Source organism: Mustela nivalis, assembly GCF_964662115.1.
Source record: "Mustela nivalis genome assembly, chromosome: 11".
In the NCBI taxonomy this organism is placed as follows: Eukaryota; Metazoa; Chordata; class Mammalia; order Carnivora; family Mustelidae; genus Mustela; species Mustela nivalis.
In genome coordinates this window covers 1,371,978-1,397,905 of record NC_139030.1, presented here as the reverse complement: position 1 = coordinate 1,397,905, position 25,928 = coordinate 1,371,978, and the positions used below count along the sequence as shown (strand labels likewise).

The 25,928-nt window shown below is 36.2% G+C and overlaps 1 protein-coding gene across 2 annotated transcripts in view; it reads right to left on the bottom strand.

Annotated features, from left to right (window-relative positions):
* UGGT1 (UDP-glucose glycoprotein glucosyltransferase 1) overlaps positions 1–25,928 on the bottom strand; it is a 135,093-nt gene that overhangs the window by 100,056 nt on the left and 9,109 nt on the right. For both annotated transcript variants that reach the window (XM_082690328.1, XM_082690327.1), the window contains exons 3-9: positions 24,263–24,345; positions 21,255–21,385; positions 8,336–8,448; positions 5,261–5,435; positions 3,761–3,857; positions 2,333–2,411; positions 29–129 (exon numbers count right to left, since the gene is read on the bottom strand). In XM_082690328.1, the coding sequence (XP_082546454.1) occupies positions 29–129; positions 2,333–2,411; positions 3,761–3,857; positions 5,261–5,435; positions 8,336–8,448; positions 21,255–21,385; positions 24,263–24,345 (779 nt within the window). The remainder of the gene's footprint in view (positions 1–28; positions 130–2,332; positions 2,412–3,760; positions 3,858–5,260; positions 5,436–8,335; positions 8,449–21,254; positions 21,386–24,262; positions 24,346–25,928) is intronic.

The following is a 25,928-nucleotide window of genomic DNA, read 5'->3' as shown; positions in this document are numbered from 1 at the left end:
GCCAGTGATTCCTCTTCATGTTTATTACCTTGCAATTGCCAAACTTTTAAAGGTGCCATTTCATTGGTGCTTTCTACAAGATGTTTTCTGAGTTCTTTCAACTGCCCCTTCAGGTCAGGATGCAGGTCTCTGAAAGAAACATAAAATCAGTCTTATTAATGTGCCTTCCCTTTCTCAAAGCACAATTAGCTGTTGGCTCCAATATTTCACCTTAGCAAGAAGAAAATTCCTACAATATAGGCAAAATTTAAAGCACAATTATTTTTCTTATAAATAAGCTAATATAGGGGCATCTGGGTGGCTCAGTTAAGTGTCTGCATTCAGCTCAGGTCACAAACTCAGGATCCTGGGATCAAGCCCCGGATCTGAGCTCTACATCGGGCTCCCTGAACAATGGGAAGTCTACTCCCTCTGCCCCTCGCCCTACTCATGTTCTCTCTCTCAAATAAATAAAATCTTAAGAAAAAAAGAAAGCTAACATAGAAAATTACAATTTTAAAAACCACAAAATTTACAGATTAAAAAAATGAATCACTATAACAGTGATTCTCTGTGTTGGGGATGGGGATTAGGACTAAGAGTGGGGACAAAGGGGCCCCCAACTCTACCTGTAGTGTTTACCCTTGTTTCTTTCTTTCTTTCTTCTTTTTTTTTTTTTTTAGGTAAAAGAAGGTGTATTTTGGAAAAAATCTTGATAAATAGTTCTTTGGAACCGAAAAGAAAGTATGATTACAACCATCAATTCTGGGTGTTAAGTACATGGGTATGTTCTATTATTTTCCATACTTTACTGATCTTTTTTAGCTTCTCAAAATAAAATGGAAATATATCACTGTCAGTCCCAAAATGGATTTCTTTCAGCTACATGCTCATAAATCCTTTAATCACATGAATAATACAACTTAAGCTAACCAAGATTATTGGGTTTCCTTCAGTTTTATCTTGAAATATAGTACATTCTATTTAAAGCTAGTAAAACAGAAGACATGGATATTATCATTTAGATCAGACAACAGATGGCTGGTAGAGTAATTCTGTTCTTCTAAATGCCAGAAAGTCAATATTTCTTAAATGCCACATACAGAAAGTAAAATATTTACTCAGATTCTTCACCTTCCAACCAATCCATTTCCAATCAGTTACTACAAACTCTTCATGGTAAAAATATCAGAAAATGGTCCCATTACTTTAGATAGCTAAATAACTATTCTAAATGGTCACAAAAGAAAATGTCTTCAATACTCTACATACCAACTTTGTGCTCTAAATACATATAATCATAATGCTATCCACAAAATGCTATCCATAAAGCAAACATAAAAAATATGAATATGAAGAGATTCTGGATATCAGGAATCAATAAAAACCAATGAAAATGGAATCTGACTGCATACTAATGAGGCCAAACTGATATTAAACACAAAGAAACATGCATATGCATAGGATGAAGTGAACATGTACACAGAAATTCAACATGAACTGAGTCATCTCTGCTAAACTATCGTCTGATTAAGTCATTTCACCGGACCAAATGTTAAAGCTCAACTACATGAAACTGGGCCTATATATATTTCTTCAGGATCCATTCTTTTACCCCTCCCCCCCCCAAAAAAAATGCCCAAATGAACAAAAACCAAAAAAACCTCACTGTAGCTGTCCTAATTAAGATAGCCAGATAAAGCAGAATTCAGGGCTCTAAACAGTTTTCAAGGTGTAACAGAAATAATTATTCCAGACTGTAAACAATTACCAAGGCATAATAGAAATAACTAACAACATTTCAAATAACAACTAAGAAGAATTTTCAGCTATAAATTTCTATGATCCTTTCATAAAATGGCTATCAATTTTTTTTAAGAAAACATCTTTTATCCTCTTTCACATAAAGGAAAGTCTAATATATTTCAACTGTATGTACCTTTTTTGCATTGTTTCAGGCTATGCTTAGCTTAAATAGCTAGGATCGCTCTCACTTAAAATATTTCTTATTTTCTTGGGAAAAATTGAGTGAAACAATTATGTTCCTTATGTCAATCAGTCAATCAAAAACTGGCATGTAACTTTATGTCATCAACTGCAAGGCCCAGAAAAGGAGATCAACTAAAGCCATAGGCAGGCCACCTTAATATCATTTAATAATAATGTGCTTCAGATGCCTGGAGATCATACACTATACAGTAAGTGAAGTGGTAACAGCTTCGTATCAGATTACATATATAAAGTAATACTGAGAGATCTGTAATCGGACATTAATGAGAAAGATGATGCTTATAAGGGGAGGAAGCCTGGAGCTTTAAGAGAATAAAGGCATTCCCAAAATAATATGCCATACCTTAATTTTCCAAAGAGGAATCCCTGAACTTCATCAATGGGATCATTTTCACCAATCACTGTGGTGTTTACCTCAGTTCCTATAAAGCACAAGCAAATACATATCTAACTGTTTAGAAGGGAAATTAAAATGTTATTAACCTCATAAACTTTGAATAATGTAAAGCAAATTAGAAACACTTGAAATTATAATACCATTTAAAATACTGAATACCTCAATGAATATTTTACAGGGTATTTTTCAAACAAACAAACAGAATATGTTTTTTAATGTATCTTGTGTTCTGGATAAAGTAAAAATGGATTTCCTCCTTACCTTTTGGAAAATTTTGTATGTTAAGAAGCTCAAAATTAATACCTTTAAAATACCTTTTAAAACAGTGGATTTTTCAGTATCAAAATTCTAAGGAATTTGCAATTAGGCATAATCCTAGATGTAATTATTGAGAGCAGAATGATGAAGTACTAAACTATCCTCCATTTACTCAAACCAATCATTTTTTTTTTAAAGATTTTATTTATTTTATTTGACAGAGAGAGAGATCACAAGTAGGCAGAGAGGCAGGCAGAGACAGAGGGGGAAGCAGGCTCCCTGCTGAGCAGAGAGCCCGATGTGGGGCTCGATCCCAGGACACTGAGATGGTGACCTGAGCCGAAGGCAGTGGCTTAATCCACTGAGCCACCCAGGCGCCCCTCAAACCAATCATTTTTATCTTTAAAATGAGTGCACAAGGAAGAAATATGCTACACATAAAACTTGTGGTTCAGGGCACCTGAGTGGCTCAATTATCTGTCTTTGGCTCAGGTCATGATCCCAGGGTCCTGGTATAGAGCCCCATGTCTAGCTCCCTGTTTGCTTCTTCCTCTCCCTCTGCCCCTTCCTTTGCTCATATTCTCTCTCTTTCTCAAATAAAATCTTTAAAAAAAAAAAAAAACTTGTGGTTGCAATAATGAAATCACAACTCTAGAGTGGCACAACAGGAAATATATTAAAAAAAAAAAATCAACTATTCCAAATACAGAAAATAATAAAAAACACAAAACTGTTCATTAAGTATAAGAGAGTTTTAAGATTTTACATTGTGTCACAAATCAATGGCTATTTGTGAAATACATTATATATATATAATATCAATAACAACTGCTACAATTATTGAACTTCCTGTGCAAAAACACTGCGCTACCTTCTTATACATCTTATTTTCTCCTCACAAATACTTTAGGAAGCATATAACATTATCTACACTTTACAAAGAAAAAATTTAGGAGCTACAGAATTCACTTAACATCACTCAACTCAGAGGTAACAGAACCAAAACTCAAACATAGTGTTCATCACACTCCTAAATCTATTATTTTACATTAAGGAAACAAATTCCCTTTCACTCACATTTAAAAAAAACACACTGGTCTTAATTTACAAATTCACCTTTCACCTGAGTATCATCCTTGGCCTTGTATTCAGTGCTCTTAATTGCCAACTCCACACCATAGCCAGAGAGGTAAACAGGCTCCTTCCTGGGATTCTGCAAGCAGAGTAAGTATTCCACCATTACTATCTGGTTCTTTATACATGTCACAGTGTACAAGACATGAGGATATTAATGTCACATAGCCACCGTCTAGGATTATACACTCAAAATATACTTAAACTTCCATGGGAATTTCAGCCTCCTTTAGATTGTGTATCCTACCACAAGCAGGGGAAGTATGCTTGTACCACAAGTAGGGGAATGGGAATTCCAAAACCAGATGAGGGGATAGCTGACAGGGCAAAAGCAGCAAAACCATGTGAAGAAATGGAGTAAAAGAAAAGGAAGTTCCAGAACCTACACACACAGCAGGGTTGAAAACTGATGAGGTTTCAAACCCAAAAGTACTTTGTTGGAACCATGTGTGTTATGGTTTTTTGTTTTTTGTTTTTTGGGTTTTTTGTTTTGTTATGTGTTCATTTTTAATTGAATTTAAAAGTCTTCAGGTAGGGTTTGGGATGACCAACTGCCACAGGCTTACTACCATCCTCAATGAGGATGGTACTTTAGATATTTTAATCTTAAGTAACAGCAATAAAGCCTAGAAAGCAGAGGAGGAAGGAGAGCAGTTGCCAAAAACTGGATATTAAAAAAAAAAAAAAAACCTGTTTCTGTTCATACACATTTTCATTTAAAAATTTTATTTTACATGTATGGACTTACCTCAATTTTACTGAGCTTATTATGACACAGAAACTTTAAAGGCTGGTATGTTTACATATAGATCTTAAATGTTAAATGTTACAGAAGATTTTAAAAACAATTTTAAGGGATGCCTGGGTGGCTCAGTTGGTTAAGCGGCTGCCGCCTTCAGCTCAGGTCATGATCCCAGCATCCTGGGATCAAGTCCCACATCGGGCTCCTTGCTCGGCAGGGAGCCTGCTTCTCTCTCTGCCTCTGCCTGCCACTCTGTCTGCCTATGCTTGCTCTCTCGCTCTCTCGCTCTCTCTCTGACAAATAAATAAATAAAATCTTTAAAAAAAAAATTTTTTTAATCAATTCTGCTTGCTTTTATTTCTTTAGAAATCTTTCCTTTTCCATCAAATGAAAACATTCCAAATGGGGAAAAAAAAAAAAGGTTTGAAGGAACAATATTCAAGAATCAGTTTCAAAAAAAAGAAATCCGTTTCACAGTATCCTGATTACCTTATAATCTAGAATATATAATTTACATGGTTCATTTTTAAGTAGGATGTAAACTTTAAGCCATTTTTTAAGCATAATTGTTTTATATTTCTTCAGAAAGGCAAGCAAAATACCTCCTGTGTACAAATAACAGATATGATGAAAAGTAGTTCAAATAATTTTATAAAGGGAGGATATTATTAGCTTATGTGCTAAGGTCATGTTGGGAAAATTTAACATTTATAAAAATTCTAAAATAAATCAATACTCACAAGTATATAATGTCTGAATACATAATTGATTTTGCCTGCATTGCTTTTTGACACAAGCTGGAGGTGGAAATTATAAAATTCCTCATAACCAATCTCAGAGTAGAAAATCACCACTGGGCTTTCAGGATTAGATGAGGGGTATCTGTGATCTCCTTTGAACAATAAAGGTTTGGGCCTGAAAATAAATATTAAAAGCTTACACTTTTTTTCAGTTTTTATTTCAATTCTACTTAGTTAACATATAGTGTTATATTAATTTGAGGTATACAAGATAGTGATTCAACACATCCATACAACAACTGGTGCTCATCCCAAGTTCACCCATCCTCCTACCCCCCTTAAAATTTCAAACTTAAAAACGTTCTTAAACATTGGGTGCCTGAGTGGCTCTGTCAGTTAAGCAGCTGCCTTAGGCTCAGGTCATGATCCCAGGGTCCTGGGATCAAGACCCGTGTCAGGGTCCCTGCTCAGCAGGAGAGTCTGCTTCTCCCTCTCCCTCTGCCCTGCTTGTGCTCTGTCTCTCTCAAATAAATAAATAAAATCTTTTTAAAAAAAAGTTCTTAAACATTAAAAACAGTACAAGATGTAGCTATAGCAGCAATAATTTATGTAAAGATTTTAAGCATCTTAATACAAAGAATATCAAAATCTGAAACAGTTTGCAGTTAGTAAGAATACTGTCAGATATGAATCTTACTTAATTCATGACTAAAAATAATAAAAGTACATTATATAAATACCAACTATAAAACTGCTGACTTTGATTAATAATTGTTACCAATTCTTAAAGAAAGATGAAAGCCAAAAAGAGGAAACCTATCAACATCTCACAACATTAAGACTTTAGTAAGTTTTTCTCCTATATAAATAAATTATTCTTTAAAAAAAAAAATATTTTTATCTACTTTTGAAAGAGAAAGAGAATGTGAGCAGGGAGAGGGACAGAGAGAGAGGTAGAAAGCATCTCAAGCAGACCCCACACTGAGCACAGTGCCTGACACAGAGCTCAATCCCAGAACCCTGAGATCAGGACCTGAACTTAAATCAAGAGTCAGAGGCTTAAGTGACGCCCCCCAGGCACCCCTAAATAAATTATCCTTTCACCTGGAAACATAAGTACAAATAATGTGAAAAGACAGAATGACTTTAAGCATATAACTTGTCAACCACAGAAACTCCCTCCTCTATTATTTTTACTACTATGATCTTCCTACTAAATGATTTAACATTTAAGTTTTCCTCCTGAATTTTAAAACTTCACCGTCAAAAAAAATTCCCTAATAATGCCATCAAGATACTAATAGATCTTGGGGGCCTCGATGGCTCAGTCAGTTGGGTGTTAAACTCTTGGTTTCTGCTCAGGTTGTGATCTCGGGGTTATAAGATTAAGTCCCACATTGAACATGGAGCCTGATGGGGGTTTTCTCTCTCCTTGTGTCCTTCCAAACTCGCTCACTCTCTCAAAAAACAAAAACAAATGAAAACAACAACAAAAAAACCTATGGGAGATTCTTACATAGTTATCTTGCATGTGTTAAAAATAATAAGGTACACCTAAATATACTAATGGGAAGAAACCTCCTATAAAAATAAACCTACATACCTGTATAAATTTATAACCACAGGGAAAAAAGTCTAAAACAATATGACAAACAATTAAAAATAGTTACCATCTCAGAAGAGGAGACACCATCGCTCTTTTCTTTATGAAGGCCTACAGTATTGTTTTAACAAGTTAAGGAAAGAGGGTTTTTTGTTTTGTCTTGGAAAAAAAAATTTTTAAAGATTTTATTTATTTATTTGACAGAGATCACAAGTAGGCAGAGAGGCAGACAGAGAGAGATAGGGAAGCAGGCTCCCCACCGAGCAGAGAACCCAATGCAGGGCTCGTTCCCAGGACCCTGACTGAGATCATGACCTGAGCCAAAGGCAGAGGCTCAACCCACTGAGCCACCTAGGCACCCTGGAAAAAGTTTTTTTAATCCATTAATTATGTTTACCCCAAGACCCCCAGGGAACAGCACTTTACCATGCAAGCCATTTTCGAATATCCATCTCTGAACCTGGAGGTAGCTGGAACACATACCCTATTTTCTGGTTGTCATTCTGAGTAAAAGGCTCTCATGCCATTTAGTGAGCAGAGAACAAGTGCTGGGCAGACAACCTTAATAAAAAAGAACTACCCTGCCTAAAATGCTCTTCTGGTACAGCAGAGCAACACCACAGAGAGATCACGGCTATCCTATTTATAATGGCCTTAGAGAGAAGGTACAATGCAGTTACTGCCACAGCCAGACAGCAACAGGCACCTGTTATTAGCTGTCTACCACAGGAAACCTACCATTAAGTAAAAAAAACAGCCCAGTTAAAAAAAAAAAAAAAAAAAACCAGCCCATTAATTACCAATTTAATAGTCAAATTAAGCTTGCAATTATTTTTTAAATAGCCTTTTTCTGAAACTGATAGTACTCTGAGAGATCATTATCATCACTATCATTACTTCAGACACTGGCTTTAATACACAGGTATTCTTCACTCCCCCCCCCCACAGGTATTCTTATTAAGCTAATGACAAAGGCTCTCTGTCATTACTAAAGAGTAACAGTAATAATTTAGGACTCTTATTATCTCCATTTCAAAATGAGACAGGAAAAGAAAGGTTAAATAATTTGCCTAAGTTTACAAAACTATTTTAAGTAATGGAGTTAGGATTCAGCTAGTCAGTCTGGCTCCAGAACCCATACTCTAAGCAACTGTACCTACATACTACAAAACCTGTAAGAAAAATCCGATGATGGATTTGATACAGAGGAAAGCATAATGGGGCACCTGGGTGGCTCAGTGGGTTAAAGCCTCTGCCTTGGGCTCAGGTTGTAATCCCAGGGTCCTGAGATAAAACCTCACATCAAGCTCTCTGCTCAGCAAGGAGCCTGCTTCCTCCTCTCTCTCTCTGCCTGCTTCTCTGCCTACTTGTGATCTCTGTCTGTCAAATGAATAAATAAAATCTTAAAAAAAAAAGAAGAAGAAAGCATAATGCAATACATGATATTTAAAACGAAGAGACACACAATCTACCTTTCAGATGCTGTGAGGAGAAGAGTCTCAAGGGTGTCAAAATCACAGGTCTTCTTTCCATGCACAGAAAAAAATGAATTACATCCTTCTGGTGGAGGCTCATCAGCTGCTATCTGTCATTTAAGACACAAGACATTCTTGTAATGATCTCTAACTGAAGAGTAAGGACATGAATATTCCAAGTTGGTAATTTGATAGCAATGAAGTAACATCAATAAAAGCAAAAATTAACATCTACTGAACCCCCATGATGTGACAGGATGTAAGAGTTTTTATGTGTCACTGTTTCTTATGTATTATTTCATCTAGCTCCTCCCAATATCACCCCAAAAGGTACTTGTTACCATCATCCCCAAAACAGAACTTTAAAATCTATCTCAGAAAAATAACAAAAGATGTCCAGGGTATACAGTATGTACCTTGAAGAAAACTAAGCTTACACAGTCCCTATTAAGTATATTAAGTCCATATAATAAACATAATTACAAATTAACCTGAAACCCCTCTATGACATAGGAAGAATGACATGGCATCTAAAAAAGTAACTGGACCTAAAAAGGATTATAGATGGAAGATAAAATTATCTAAAAGCATAGTAAGACATTCCAGGGAAAGGCTGAATGAGACATGAGTTTATGTTTAAAGTGAAATGCATAAATGCCAACGCATAATGAGACAAGTCAAGCTGCAACTTCAATGAGGCACATTGAGAAGAGTGAGTATAATGAGATGAGAAAAGAAAGAATATAATGACAAGTACTGCAGTGTGCACTGTCATTTATGTAATACATTAATATTAAGATGTCCTTTTCTACAAATGTAAGAGAAATAATCCAGAGATGGAAAAATGGAAAGCTTGCCATGAAAAACTGACAGGAAACTTTTCATTACATTCTTCATTTTTCTGTGAATTATTATAAAACTTACAACACAAAGAAAAGAAAGAATAGTATGATAAAGTCCCATGTACCCATGACCTGGCTTCAATATTTTCACCTCATGGACAGTCTTATTTCATTCACCTTCCTGCCACACTCCAATGGATCATTCTGACACAAATCCCAAATAGTATCTCATTTGTAATGTTTCAGTTTGTCTCAATAAAAGATCAGAGTTTTTTTTTTTTTAAATACCTATTACCACCCTTTTAAAATGTAATAAAATTCTGCATAGATGGCAACTGGCAATATGGTTTTTCAATCCTTCCAAGTTCCCTCATTAAAACAGAGGATTAAAACTGGATAGCAAATGGATCACATTATGACAAACTGAATGGGAAAAAATATCCCTGTGACATAAGACCTGCGGGTATCAGATGCCATTGAGAAGGAAGGAAAGGGATGTTTAATAACAGAGACTCTGATGATCCTGACAAAGAAAACCAAAGAGCTAACAGGTTTTCACTGTAAAGTATGGCAGGCCAATGCATTTGTCCCATCTAGTACCAGGTGAGTACAAGGAGGTCCACGAAAAGGCTAAAGGGCTTAGGTTAGTTTAGCTGCTCTGAACTCTCAAAATTCACCAGCTAGTAGTACTTGCAAGGACGGAGCCCTACAGTAAGGAGAAACTACTGAGGGTGCAATGAAACTTGGGAGAGCACAGGGATATTGAGACAACTAAAGAGAAAGTCCAATGAAAATACAGGAGGGGAATAAAGGAAATCCCAAAAACCATGCCACCATTTTTTTAAACCACCATACTTCTTTTTTTTTGTCTTTTAAGGTTTTATTTAGTCATTTAACAGAGAGGGAGAGTACAAGCAGGGAGAGCAGTAGGCAGAGTGGGAGGGAGAAGCAAGCTCTCTACTGAGACAGGAGCCAGATGTGGGACTTGATCCCAGGACCCTGGAACCATGACCTGAGCCAAAAGCAGCCGCTTAACAAACTGAGCTACCCAGGCATCCCCACCATACTTCTTTTTAACACTACCTAAAATCAAAAGAAGAGGGAGCCATGCCAACCTTTAAAAGATAAGGAAAACCAATTTCACATCAAAAGGAGCTGAAAAGTCTCAACGTCAAATCCTACACAAAGCTAAGAAAAGAGAAGGGGGTCAGAATAGAATAACATCTTTGTTTTTTTTTTAAGATTTTTTTTATTTATTTGACAGACAGAGAACACAAGTAGGCAGAGAAGCAGGAAGAGATGGAGGAAGCGGCTCCCTGCTGAGCAGAGAGCCCGATACGGGGCTCAATCCCAAGACCCTGGGATCATGACCTGAGCCGAAGGCAGAGGCTTTAATCCACTGAGCCACCCAGGCGCCCTAACATTTTTATGGATGAGGGCTGTACAAGAGAAAATTCAGCAACAACGGAAATCTTCTACATCTGCACTGTCCAATGAGGTAGTCACTTATCACCGGTGACCATCAAACACTTGAAATTTGGCTGATGCAAATGAAGAGCTAAATTTTTTACTTCATTTAATCTACCTTATTTAAACTTAAACAGTCACACATGGTTACTGACTACTATATTGGACAGCATAGCTAATAAAGTCGTGTCAGAAAAACACAGCCCCCAAAAAATGGAAATGTGAACTACTATTTCAAACAAGTTAAAATATATCAAAAAAATTATATTAGACATAATGAAGAACATAAGGCAGCATTAGAAAAACTCAGAAGTGAGGTGAAAGACTCAAGAGAAAAGAAATCTATAAAGAAAAACCATTGCAAGGAATGCCTGGGTGACTTAGTCATTAAGCGTCTGCCTTCAGTTAGGTTGTGATCCCAGGGTCCTGACCAGGCTCCCTGCTCAGTGGGAAACCTGATTCTCCCTCTCCCACTCCCCCTGCTAGTGTTCCCTCTATCACTGTCTCTCTCTGTGTCAAATAAATAAAATCTTTAAAAAAAAAAAAAAAAGAAGAAGAAAGAAAAATCATTGCAGAAATTGAGACTAAACTAGAAGGGGCACAAAAACAAACATGAGAAGTAATGACTTAGAGAAACAGAAGACAGAAGAAGGAAATATTTAAAAATCAAAAAGAAATAAAGAGAAAGCAATTCAGAGAAAGTAACAAAGAAGCTAGGCAAAGAAAGTTCAACATGCAGGGAGAGATTATATGAATTCTAAAACAAGGGACTAGAAAAAACTTAAGTTTTAAGAAACCATTCTTGAAATTAAAAATGATCTGAAACTCTCTATTAGTAAGTACATATTGGGTATCTGAGAATACTGACCCAGGAAAATCACTCTCCAATTTTTTCAACATCATAATTCACTAGAATATAGTATAAGCCATATTAAAGAAAAATTAATAATCCTTCAGGGATCTAGACAAAAGGACCAAGAGACTTTAAGAGAAAGAAAATAAGATTATCACCCAACTTTCTCCAAGAAGACTTTATGGTAAAAGAAAAAGAAATATGTTCAAGCATAGAAAAGAAGATATAAAGCAAGAACTTTATATCTAACATATATAAACATGCAAAACTGAGGAAATATTGTTCCCATGAGCCCCTCTTGAGGAATCTACCAGTAAGCAAGAGTCAGAAAAGCCAACTAACTAAAGACATGTGGCAAAAAGACTACTGGTGACACCCCATCGTCTAACAGTAAAATTTACAAGTCTTAGTGACAAAGAGAAAATCCTGAAAGCAGCTAGGGACAATAAGTCTGCTACATACAATGGTAAAAATATTAGATTGGCAACAGACTTATCCACAGAGACCTGGCAAGCCAGAAAGAACTGGCATGATATACTCAGAGCACTAAATGAGAAAATCACGTAGCCAAGAATACTATATCCAGCTAGACTATCATTGAAAATAGAAGGAGAGGGGCACCTGGGTGGCTCAGTGGGTTAAGCCGCTGCCGTCGGCTCAGGTCATGATCTCAGGATCATGGGATCGAGTCCCACATGGGGCTCTCTGCTCAGCAGGGAGCCTGCTTCCCTCTCTCTCTCTCTGCCTGCCTCTCTGCCTACTTGTGATCTCTCTCTGTCAAATAAATAAATAAAATCTTTAAAAAAAAAAAAAGAAAGAAAGAAAATAGAAGGAAAGATAAAAAGCTTCCAAGACAAAAACTAAAAGAATTTGTAAACACCAAACCAGCCCTACAGGAAATACTGAAAGGGGTCCTTTAAGCAAAGAGAGAGCCTAAAAATAGTAGACCAGAAATGAACAGAGACAATATACAGTTAACAGTCACCTTACAGGCAATACAATGGCACTAAATTCATATCTCTCAATAGTTACCCTGAATGTAAACGGGCTAAATGACCCAATCAAAAGACATAGGATATCAGAATGGATAAAAAAAGAAAAAAAACCATCAATATGCTGCCTACAAGAAACTCATTTTACACCCAAAGACACGTCCAGATTTAAAGTCAGGGGGTGGAAAACAATTTACTACGCTAATGGACATCAAAAGAAAGCTGGGGGGCACCTGGGTGGCTCAGTGGGTTGAAGCCTCTGCCTTCAGCTCAGGTCATGATCCCAGGGTCCTGGGATCGAGCCCCGCATCGGGCTCTCTGCTCAGCAGGGAGCCTGCTTCCCTTCCTCTCTCTCTGCCTGTCTCTCTGCCTACTTGTGATCTCTGTCTGTTTAATAAATAAATTTTTAAAAAAAGAAAGCAAGCTGGGGTAGCAATCCTTGTATCAGATAAATTAGATTTTAAGCCAAAAATTATAATAAGCGATGAGGAAGGATACTATATCATACTCAAAGGGTCTGTCCAACAAGAAGATCTAACAATTTTAAATATCTATGCCCCTAACATGGCAGCATCCAACTATATAAACCAATTAATAACAAAATCAAAGAAACGCATTGACAATAACACAATAATAGTAGGGGACTTTAACACCCCCCTCACTGAAATAGATCATCCAAGCAAATGAACAAGGATATAAAGGCCTTAAATGACACACTGGATCAAATGGACATCACAGATATATTCAGAACATTCCATCCCAAAACAACAGAATACACATTCTTCTCTGTGCACATGGAACATTCTCCAGAACAGATCATATTCTGGGTCACAAATCAGGTCTCAACCAGTACCAAAAGACGAAGATCATTCCCTGCATATTTTCAGACCACAATGCTCTGAAGATAGAACTCAATCACAAGAGGAAAGTTGGAAAGAACTCAAATACATGGAGTCTAAAGACCATACTACTAAAGAATGAATGGGTCAACCAGGAAATTATAGAAGAATTGAAAAAATTGATGGAAAAATATGATAATGAAAGCACAACTGTTAAAAATCTGTGGGACACAGCAAAGGAAGTCCTGAGAGGAAAATATATAGCAATACAAGCCTTTCTCAATGAAACAAGAAAGGTCTCAAATACACAACCTAACCCTACACCTAAAGGAGCTGGAGAAAGAACAGCAAAGAAAGCCTAAACCTAGCAAAAGAGAAATCTAAAGGTCAGAGCAGAAATCAATAAAAAAGAAACCAAAAGAGCAGTAGAACAAATCAACGAAACTTGGAGTTGGTTCTTTGAAAGAATCAATAAGATTGATAAACCCCTGTCCAGACTTATCAAAAAGAAAAGAGAAAGGACCTAAATAAATAAAATCATGAGGGCGCCTGGGTGGCTCAGTTGGTTGGACGACTGCCTTTGGCTCAGGTCATGATCCTGGAGTCCCGGGATCGAGTCCCACATCGGGCTCCCAGCTCCATGGGGAGTCTGCTTCTCCCTCTGACCTCCTCGCTCATGTTCTCTCTCACTGTCTCTCTCTCAAAATAAATAAATAAATAATCTTAAAAAAAAAATAAAATAAAATCATGAATGAAAGAGGAGAGGTCACAACTAACACCAAAGAAATATGAACAATTATAAAAAACATATTATGAGCAAATATACACCAGCAAATTTGACAATCTGGAAGAAATGGATGCATTCCGAGAGACATATAAACCACCAAAACTGAACCATGAAGAAATAGAAAACCTGAACAGACCCATAACCAGTAAGGATATTGAAGCAGTCATCAAAAATCTCCCAACAAACAAGAGCCCAGAGCCAGATAGCTTCCCAGAGGAATTCTACCAAGTTGTTTGGGTTTTTTTTAAGATTTTATTTATTTATTTGACAGAGAGAGAGAGATCACAAGTAGGCAGAGAGGCAGGCAGAGAGAGGGGGAGAAGCAGGGTCCCCACTGAGCAGAGAGCCCAATGCAGGGCTCAATCCCAGGACCCTGAGATCAAGACCCAAGCCGAAGGCAGAGGCCCCACCCAATTAGCCACCCAGGTGTCCTCTACCAAACTTTTAAAGAATTAATTCCTATTCTCCTGAAATTGTTCCAAAAAATAGAAATGGAAGGAAAACTTCCAAATTCATTTTATGAGACGAGCATTACCTTGATCCCAAAACCAGACAAAGACCCCATCAAAAAGGAGAATTACAGACCAATATCCTTGATGAACACCGATACAAAAATACTCATCAACCTAGCCAACAGGATCCAACAGTATATTAAAAGGAATCATTTACCATGACCAAGCGGGATTTATTCCAGGGCTGCAAGGTTGATTCAACATCCGCAAATCAATCAATGTGATACAAGACATTAATAAAAAGAAAGAACAAGAACCATATGCTATTCTCAACAGATGCTGAAAAAGCATTTGACAAAGTATAGCACCCTTTCTTGAGCTCAAAACTCTTCAAAGTGTAGGGATAGAGGGTCCATACCTCAATATTACCAAAGCCATCTATGAAAAACCCACAGCGAATATCATTCTCAATGGAGAAAAACTGAGAGCTTTTCCATTAAGGTCAGGAACACAGCAGGGATGTTCATTATCACCACTGCTATTCAAAACAGTCCTAGAAGTCCTAGCCTCAGCAATCAGACAACAAAAAGAAATTAAAGGCATCTGAATCAGCGAAGAAGTCAAACTCTCACTCTTTGTAGATGATATGATACTTTATGTGGAAAACCCAAAGACTCCACTCCAAATCTGCTAGAACTCATACAAGAATTCAGTAAAGTCTCAAAATATAAAATCAATGCACAGAAATCAGCTGCAGTTCTATACACCAACAACAAGACAGAAGAAAGAGAAATTAAGGAGTCAGTCCCATTTACAATTGCACCCAAAACCATAAGATACCTAGGAATAAACCTAACCAAAGATGCAAAGAATCTGTACTCAGAAAACTATAAAGTACTCATGAAAGAAATTGAGGAAGACAAAGAATGGAAAAATGTTCCAAGCTCATGGATTGGAAGAACAAATATTGTGAAAATGTCTATGCTACCTAAAGCAATCTATATGTTAATGCAAACCCTATCAAAATACCATCCATTTTTTTCAAATAAATGGAACAAATAATCCTAAAATTTATATGGAACCAGTAAAGACCTCGAATAGCCAGAGGAATGGTGAAAAAGACAGACAAAGTTGGTGGCATCACAATTCCACACTTCAAGCTCTATTACAAAGCTGTCTTCATCAAGACAGTATGGTACTGGCACAAAAACAGACACATAGATCAATGCAACAGAATAGAAAGCCCAGAAATGGACCCTCAGCTCTATGGTCAACTAATCTTTGGCAAAGCAGGAAAGAATGTCTAATGGAAAAAAGAGGCTCTTCAACAAATGATGTTGGGAAGATTGGACAGCCACATGCAGAAAAATGAAACTGGACCATTTCCTTACACCACACACAAAAATAGGCTCCAAATGGATGAAAGACCTCAATGTGAGAAAGGAACCCATCAAAATCCTTGAGGAGAACACAGGCAACAACCTTTTCGACATCAGCCACAGCTAACTTCTGCCTAGAAACATCCCCAAAGACAAGAAAAACAAGGGCAAAAAGGAACTATTGGGACTTCATAAAGATCAAAAGCTTTTGCACAGCAAAGGAAACAGTCAACAAAACCAAAAGACAACTGACAGAATGGGAGAAGATATTTGCAAACGACATATCAGATAAAGGGGGCAAGTATCCAAAATCTATAAAGAACTTAGCAAACTCAACACCCAAAGAACAAATAATCCAATCAAGAAATGGACAGAGGACATGAACAGACATTGCTGCAAAGAAGACATCCAGATGGCCAACAGACACATGAAAAAGTGCTCCACACCACTCAGCATCAGGAAAATACAAATCAAAACTACAATGAGACACCACCTCACGCCAGTCAGAATGGCTAAAATTAACAAGTCAGGGAATGACAGATGCTGGCGAGGATGTAAAGAAAGGGGAACCCTCCTATACTGTTGGTGGGAATGCAAGCTGGTGCAACCACTCTGGAAAACAGCATGGAGGTTCCTCAAAAAGTTGAAAACGGAGCTACCTCCTATGACCCAGCAATCGCACTACTGGGTATTTACCCTAAAGATACAAATGTAGTGATCCGAAAGGGCACCCAAATGTTTATAATAGCAAAGTCCACAATAGCCAAACTATGGAAAGAACCTAGATGTCCATCAACAGATGAATGGATAAAGAAGATGTGATATATATATACATACACACACACACACAAAATGGAATACTATGCAGCCATCAAAAGAAATGAAATCTTGCCATTGCAACGATGTGGATGTAACTAGAGGGTATTATGCTGAGCGAAATAAGTCAATCAGAGAAAGACAGTTATCAAATGATATACCTGATATGAGGAATTTGAGGGGCAAAGTAGGGGGTTTGGGGGGTAGAGAAGGAAAAAATGAAACAAGATGGGATTGGGAGGAAGACAAACCATAAGAGACTCTTAATCTCACAAAACAAACTGAGGGTTGCAGTGGGGAGAGGGGTAGGGAAAAGATGGATGGGTTATGGACACTGGGGTGGTTATGTGCTATGGTGAGTGCTGTGAAGTGTGTAAGCCTGAAGATTCACAGACCTGTACCCTGGGGCTAATAATACATTATATGTTAATTTAAAAAAAAATAAATCATGCAAGTAAAAAAAAAGGACTGGTGGTTGAGCATTAAAGATGTGACTTATAGAACTAAGATGAAATGAGGGTTCAAGGAGAGAGTATGAAACATACTCTCTAATACTTTCATACTCTAATATGAAACATCTATGCTCTAGGTTAGAATATATTCATTTTTAAAAGTGGGGGAAGGGAAAATGGGGATCACTAAGCCAAAAGAAAAATTTTTAATTGTTTATAAAAATGTAATTGTGGAGGCACCTGAGTGGCTCAGTCAGTCTGACTCTTGATCTCAGCTCAGGTCTTGACCTCAATTCAAGCCCCACACTAGGCTCTGCACTCGGCGTGGGGCTTACTTTAAAAAAAGAAGAAAAGAAAGAAAAGAAAAGAAGGAAGAAAAAGAAAGAAAGAAGAAGATGTAATTGTGGAAATGGAAGGACTACTGTTATTAAGGTTACTATGTATGTAACATGGATAAAACAAACAAGTAAACCACAAGATAGTCTAATTCTACCATCCCTTATAACCTTGAGAACCCATATTCTTAGTGTGGAAGAAAAGACCTATAGCAGTAACAAAATAGTCCTTAATTTGAATTGGAAATATCAGTATGAACACATGAAGTATTTCATCTTTACATAGCTCTATCTATTTTGCCTTTAGATATACAAGTAGTCACCTCCTACCTCTACCCATTTAAGAGTCCTAAATACAATGACCAACCCATTGCAGTGCGTATCCCTAGTGCCTAGACTGTGCTCTTAAAATACCATTCCTACCAAAAGAAAACAACAAGCAAACAAATTTTAATGAGCCTCCTACAGAAATAGTGGATCTCAAATCTATGGCCAGAGACATACAAGATAAATCTGAAACTACTTACCATACCCAGAGAGCAAGGAAGCAATCAAAGACTACCAGCATTACATCAAAAGAACTCAGTAGAATACTCACTTTGTTTTCCAAAGTTAGTACAAAGCTCAGTGATCAATACATTATAGTACTTTCACAAATAAAGACATATCAATCAATGGAATAAAAACCCAGAAGTAAACCCTCATACATACACTCAACTGATTTTCAATAAGGGTGCTAAGACTAATCAATAGAAAAAGGACAGTCCCTCAACAAATGATGCTGGGAAAACTAGATATCTACAGGCAAAAGAATGAAGATGGATTCTTACTCTATAGCATATACAAAAATAAATTCCAAATGGATCAAAGACCTAACTTGAGAGATAATATGTAACCATAGAACTCTTAGAAGAAAACATAGGGGTAAAGTTTCATGACACTGGATTTGGTTATGACTTCTTGGATACGACACCAAAAGCACAGGCAACAAAAGCAAAAATAAGATAAAAAAGCTTCATCAAAATTTAAAAATTTTGTGTTCAATGGACACTACCAACAGTGAAAAGGCAACCCACAGAACATGAGAAAATATTTGACAAGTATATATTTAATAAATGATTAAAAGCCAGAGTATATAAAAAAAAACTCCTACAACAGGGGCGCCTGGGTGACTCAGTAGGTTAAAGCCTCTGCCTTCGGCTCAGGTCATGATCTCAGGGTCCTGGGATCGAGCCCCACATCGGGCTCTCTGCTTGGCAGGGAGCCTGCTTCCCCCTCTCTCTGCCTGCCTCTCTGCCTGCCTCTCTGCCTACTTGTGATCTCTGTCTGTCGAATGCATAAAATAAAAAATCCTTAAAAAAAAAAATACTCCTACGACAACAACAAAAATCAATCCACCTGAAAAATGGGTAACAACAAATAAAGGACAAATCTCCAAAGAAGAAACACAGATGGCCAATAAACACATGACAAGATGCTCCACATTGCTGGTCATTAAGGAAATGAAAATCAAAACCACAAGATACCACTTCCCCCCTATGAGGACAGCCAGTATCAAAAACCAGAAAATAACCCGAGTGCTGGGAAGTATGTGGGAAAAGTGAAATCCTGATACATTACTGGTGGGAATGTAAAATGGTGCAGCTGCTATGGAAACAGTTTGGTAATTCCTTAAAATGTTAAGTACAGAATTGTCACATGATCCATGAATTACACTCTTCTGTATACACCCAAAAGAACTGAAAACAGAGACTCAACCAGACAGTCATAAACCAATGTTCCAAGCAGCATTATTCACAATAGCCAAAGGAAAAAACAATCCAAATGCCCAGTAACAGATGAATGGAGAAATCAAATGTGTTATATACATCCAATGGAATATCATTCAGTTATAAAAAGAAATTAAATTCTGATACATGGTACGACATGGATGAACTTTAAAAACATTATGCTATGAGAAATAAGCCAGACACAAAAGGACAAACACTGTACAATTCCACTTAAATGAGGTATCTAAAATGGGCAAACTCAGAGATGGAAAATAGAATGATGGTTACCAGCCAAGGGGGAGAGAGTAAGGGGGGATGGAAAGTTATTATTTGAGGAATATAAAGTTTTAGTTTTGCAAGATGAAAGGAGTTCTGAAGATGAATGATGGTGATGTTTGCATAACAATAAGAATGTCCTAAATACCATCATACTGCACACTTAAATTAATGCCCAAGATGATAAATCTTACCTTACCTACATTTTCCCACCAAAAAAAGTTGAAACAAAAAAACTAAATAGTTAAAGTAAAAGGATTCTAGTGAACCAAACTCATTCAAAAACCTGGTAAATGGCAGGAAAGACTCAAGGATGTATTGTCTTCCCCACATAAACAGCACCAGGTGACGGTATGTACAACAAAAAAAGAATGAGAGTCACCACTTTACATTCCACAAAGAATTAATGGATTAAGCATAGAGCAGGACTGACTGCTAAATCAAAAAGAGAAGAAAGACATTAAGCATCTCCTAATGAAACAGAACACTACCTATGCACTTGCCAAAAGGATGAAACACAATTCTCACTGAGCCTCTAGATCAGCTGCCAACGTGCCAGAAACAGACAGAGAAAAAGTTGAACTGCATCATGAGTACCAACATGTGATCAACAAAATACAGACGGCAAAAAAAATTATTCAAAGAAAAGAAAGGAATAGAAGAAGAACCTGTAAATTCAATGCCCCCGACCAAAAACAATTATCAAAATTTTTAAAACTTAGCAAGACTAAACTATTGTGTGGAGATGCACTCAGGCAATATAATGATAAAGAAGTGCAGCAAGTCATTTCAAACAGAGGTTGATACCCTCCTGTTGGGAGGGTAAAAGGTAGCCGTGATAAGAGCAGAGCACAAAAAGGGCAGGCTGCCAGAGGGCCTGGCTAAGTTTTACTTCTCGACCTGGGGGAAAATTACGAGTACTCACTTCGCAAAAATTCATTATACTACATATTTCTTGTGAGTGGTTTTCTATGCCTCCTTTATTTTATAATAAGACAGTGTTTTTAAAATTAACATTTCTTTTACATCAAATATATGATCGGTGTATGCTCATCTTCAATTCCTTTTTTTTTTTACAATGGCAGTCTGTTCAACTCAAAATCCAATAAGATCCACACACTGCATTAAGATGACACATATTTTAAGTCTCTCTTGAAGTTCTTCCTTCCCTCCTTTCTTTCCTTATAACATTTGTTGAGAAATCAGATCATTTAACTACAAATTTTCCTACATTCCAGATACTCTTATTACCCCTGTGATATTGCTTTGTATTTCCCATCCCCTGAATTTCCTGAGAACTGCTTTTAGATCTACGGCTGTGATCTGATTCATGGTCAATTGGTTTAATAAGGCTGTATCTCCAATGCTGTGCTATATAAAAAGTCTGGTAGTTTCATTTATGTGTGGATATTCTTTTCTTTTCTTTTTAAAAAAGAAAACAGTGTAAATTATGTTTTTTTACTAAAAAAAAAAAAAAAAAAACCTGTGATCTGAAGATTTAATGCCAGCTTTGTTTTCTATTTATAAACAAATCCTCAGAAATTTCAATCAGAAAAGTTATAGCTCTGTAACACAATGCCATCACAACCACAATATATCCAATCATCATGTTATACCAGCCATAAAAAATACTCTTATCTCTAAGCACTGAATTTACCTGCTGGAAGGCTTGAATTGTAGCTGAATACGAATGAAGGGACAAGCAAAATTTCAACAAATTCTGCTGTAGAGGTGACAGAAACTGAAATGCAGCTTCTAATATTGTGTGATAATAGGAATAATCAGTACCTGTCAAAGAAGAACATTATCCAAAATAATTACACATGACTAGATATATGCAAATAAGATAGTTCATAAAGTATAAAGCTATGTGTTACAGAGGTATATGGTGGCAAAATGTTACCACTCTCCTATCTGGAACTGTTGTCAAATGCTTAGAATTCCCTAGAATACAGGAAGTAATTGGACTCTTCCTCTCTTCTTCCCTTTGTTCACATTATTCCCTCTACCTGGACTGCATCTATCCCACTTACCTGGATGACTAACTCCTACATACCTCCACAAGAATTCAGCTGTGACATCACCTACTCTGCAAAGTCACTCCCAAGCCCTACCCCATGCCTCACTGGAACAAGTACATCTTTTCTTTGATCCTATACTATTTCTCTGCTTACCTCTTTCAATTACCACATCATTTACAAAATTATTTATTCACTACCTACCTCTCTCCAAATAGTTTTTGAGCCCCCACAGGCAGAAGGTTTATTGTATTTATCTTTGTATCCCCAGTGCCTACCATATGTTTGTTATTCACTCAAATAACCCAACAAAACTGAGCAGTGTGATGAGGAAGTACAGAGTATAAAAGGATATTAACAAAACTGTAGTTTGGGAAGAAGCATTTAACAACTGGAACAAACTATCTGAGCTGGAAAAAAAAAAAAAAAATATGTACCAGTATGAAAAACTCCCCAGAATATATTGTTAAAATGCAAGGTACAAAGCAATATATAGTTGAACCTTGAACAACACAGGGTTTAGGGGCATCAATTGCCCCATCAGTCAAAAATTCACATATAGGGGTGCCTGGGTGGCTCAGTGGGTTAAGCCTCTGCCTTCGGCTCAGGTCATGATCTCAGGGTCCTGGGATCCAGCCCCACATTAGGCTCTATGCCCGGCAGGGAGCCTGCTTCTCCCTCTCTCTGCCTACCTCTCTGCCTACTTGTGATCTCTGTCTGTCAAATAAATTAATAAAATCTTAAAAAAAAAAAAAATCCACATATAACTTTGACTCCTCCAAAACTACTAATAGCCTATAGGTGACAGGAAGCTATACTGATAACATAAAAGTAAATTAACACACATCTTGTATGTTATATGCAATTTTATGCATATAATAATAAAGCTAAAGAAAATGTATTAAGAAATCATAAAGAGAGAGTGGGTGCCTGGGTGGCTCAGTCGGTTAAGCGGCTGCCTTCAGCTCAGGTTATGATCCCAGGATCCTGGAATCCAGTCCCGCATCGGGCTCCCGGCTCAGCAGAGAGCCTGCTTCTCCCTCTCCCTCTGCCTGCCGCTCTGCCTACTTGTGCTCTCTCTCTCTCTGTCAAATAAACAAACAAAATCTTAAAAAAAAAAAAAAATGGAATCATAAAGAGAAAATACATTTAAGTACTACACTGTATTCACAGAAAAAAAAATCTGAGTATAAGTCAACCCATGCAGTTCAAACCCATGTTATTCAAGGGTCAACTGTACATAGTGAGCTATCTTTTTTACTGTTAAGAAAGAATGAGAAATAAGAATACATATGATGTATTTATTTAAAAAAAAAACACTGAAGGCTAAACAAAATAATTTAAACAGTTATAAAAAGCAAGGGAGAAACAGGAGGGGGACCGGGAAAGAACAAGATTTTTCTTTATAAGCCTTTTAAAAGCTTGACTATTAAATCATATATTATGTATCAAAAAGTATTTTTAAGGAATATAACTAACATTTTAAAAAGTAAAATATAAAAGGTTCTATATGGCATTAGCATCTTCTAAGCAGAAAAAGACACCAGAAAGAAATACTTAAAATGTTGCCAGATTGTTAATGGTCAATACCTTTGGGTGGTGGGACAATGGATAATATTTCAAATAAAATATTTAACACTCTTTTATGATCACTTTCAAGAATTCATACTACCCCAACTTTAACCAAGAACACATTATCATTTATATTGAGGAAATTTCATTTTAAATATCAGAGTTCAAATTTCATTATAAAACCCACTTCAATAAATTTGTTTTATGAAACTGTAAACTAAAAGTAAAATGATTTTTTTTGGTAACACAAACAATTCCAGTTGACTCTAAATTATGTAATTCAAACTACAGATGCTTGCACAAACCTTTATGTACTAATATCACAAAAAAGAAATTCAGACTTGGCTTTTAAAATTTGTATTATTTTAACTAAAAATCAAAAAGTTAAAATCAATTCAGTTAAATACTAATAGCAATCACTTTGTTTTCACACATTTGCTCTACAACAAGGCCTGTCAGCGTAACATTCAAGGTTTTAGCTACCTAAGTTATCTGCATCTTTAACTAGTAATGTTTATACTACAAATATCCATAAAGCTTATATTGAAATAGAAAGTGTGAATGCACATCATAAACTGTAAACAAGTGATACAGTTGACATTGGCATTCATCTGATACCTCAGCACTCAAGCTGTGGGGGCTGGCAGGCGTAACAGGAAACATTTTGGATGGCACTAACTTAATGATAACAAACCTAATGAGAATAGATCAGCTGTGCAATTAGTTCATAAGAAAAGAAAAAGGGAATCAAATCAATGGTAATTAAGTTAATACTAAATGATTTTAAATGAATTTGACTTCTATAAAATATTCATATAGCACTTCTAATAAAATAATACAAAAGAACAAAAACAAGCAGGGAGAAAGAAATCAAAGGTATTACTTATAGACAAAGTGATAAACTGCTTCAAAAGCATTAGTTTGTGTTGGCTCTGCTGACTACCATCACAACTCTAGTCATTAAGATAAAAACATTTTCCTTTAATTACTAAGCCATAAATACTGTGAAAGAGACCATTTTTTCCTAATATTTTCCCAGATACCAAAGTCAAAGAAGCATTTGCTTCAATTTTACCGTGATGATCGGATGATCCAATATTTTGACTGGCTTCTACAAAATTCCAAAATTTCTCTTGACTGTCTTCTGCTAAAAACTCACTGGGAGAAAAGGGGGAAATATCAGATATAAAACAACTTAATAAAATCTTCTAATGTATGCTACATTACTAAAGAAAGTAAAAATAGGTTTTTAAGTTTCCAAATGTCCAGTTTGGCTTTTATAATATACATTATACACAAGCATGTATAATATATATTCTAATGATAAGCAAGTCCTATTAGCTTATTGACTATTGATAACTAATTAGCTTAGTAGCTTACTCACTTATTCATATTAATAGCCTAATAGGTATTCCATAAGAAACCTGGAACAACTATGTAACAAGAGGAAAGTTCCAATATAAATAAATCTTATGAAACCCCATTTTGTTGAAAATGCTGTTGGTAATAGCAGAATTACAAACTGACAATTCTGGTACTAGTTCTGTTCATTTATTCTCTGAAAGACCTTACAAATCACAAAAAAAAAAAATGTTTTACCTAAGGTTCTCCCAAGGAAAACATGAACCCTAGAGAAATTTCTAGGAGACTAAAGGCAGCATGTTGTAATCTTTTAATATCCATAAATCCAAATTTTTAAGATCACCAAATTTCAGTTTAATAAAATAAGTTCTTAGAACTTAATGCCACCTTAAATTTTTCTTGACTTTACAGACCTACATAATGGCCATTCTAAATTTCCCTTCATTCCAGAGCCTAAAATCACTAAAAGAAAATGTGTATACTGATCAAATGATTCATGTAAATTAGTCATCTTCTCCTCTGAGACGGAATACTAACGTAGTGGTGATCTTTCACTGTCTTAAAGCAAACTACAGATCTGGATCTCAGCTTACCTAGCCAAAGGAAGACTTTCCCATTACTTGTCAACACTGGGGTGTACAACTCTCATTCTACTCCACAGCTAGACACAGAAATATGGGAAAAATAAGAAACATTTCCTGGTAACACACAGCCTCTCTAAAAATAGGTTTCTGAAAATACCCATTATCATAATTTATTAAATTATTTAGTACCTCCTTGAATGTGGGATTTTTCTAAGCTTTCTAGGCTTATGGTCTAAGAAAACAAGATATTAAGACAAATAGATTATGATATTCAAATAAACACTAAATTCACAAATTTAAGCTGCATTCACAAGATAGGCTTGTGGAAAAGGGGGGAAGGATAATACACTCAAAGGTTATAATGGTGAGAACAAGGATTCACTGAAGCTAAGACCCTCCTGTAAAGGCCAACTGCAAATAAATATATGCTCCTCATATAATTACAGGAAAACTTGAAATATATATTCTCCTTCAACCCACTGCATAAATAAGTCTTATGACACATAAGTTTCAAAGAGCCCTAAGAAAATTAATTACTAGATTCACTGAACTAATCCAAGGAGGGTAAGAACAATACAAGATAATATTAAAAGGAATGCTGCCATTTGTTTACAGTATAATTCAGTTTGTTTGCTTTTCATTTTAAATTGTTGTTTCACTTCTTATTTATTCCACTGAGTAAAACAGCTACAGTTTTTCAGATGAAATTATATGATATCTAGGATTTGTTTTAAAATAGTCCAGGGGGATAAAGGAGGAGGGTAGTGGTAGTTATGGATTAATCCACTTGAGTTG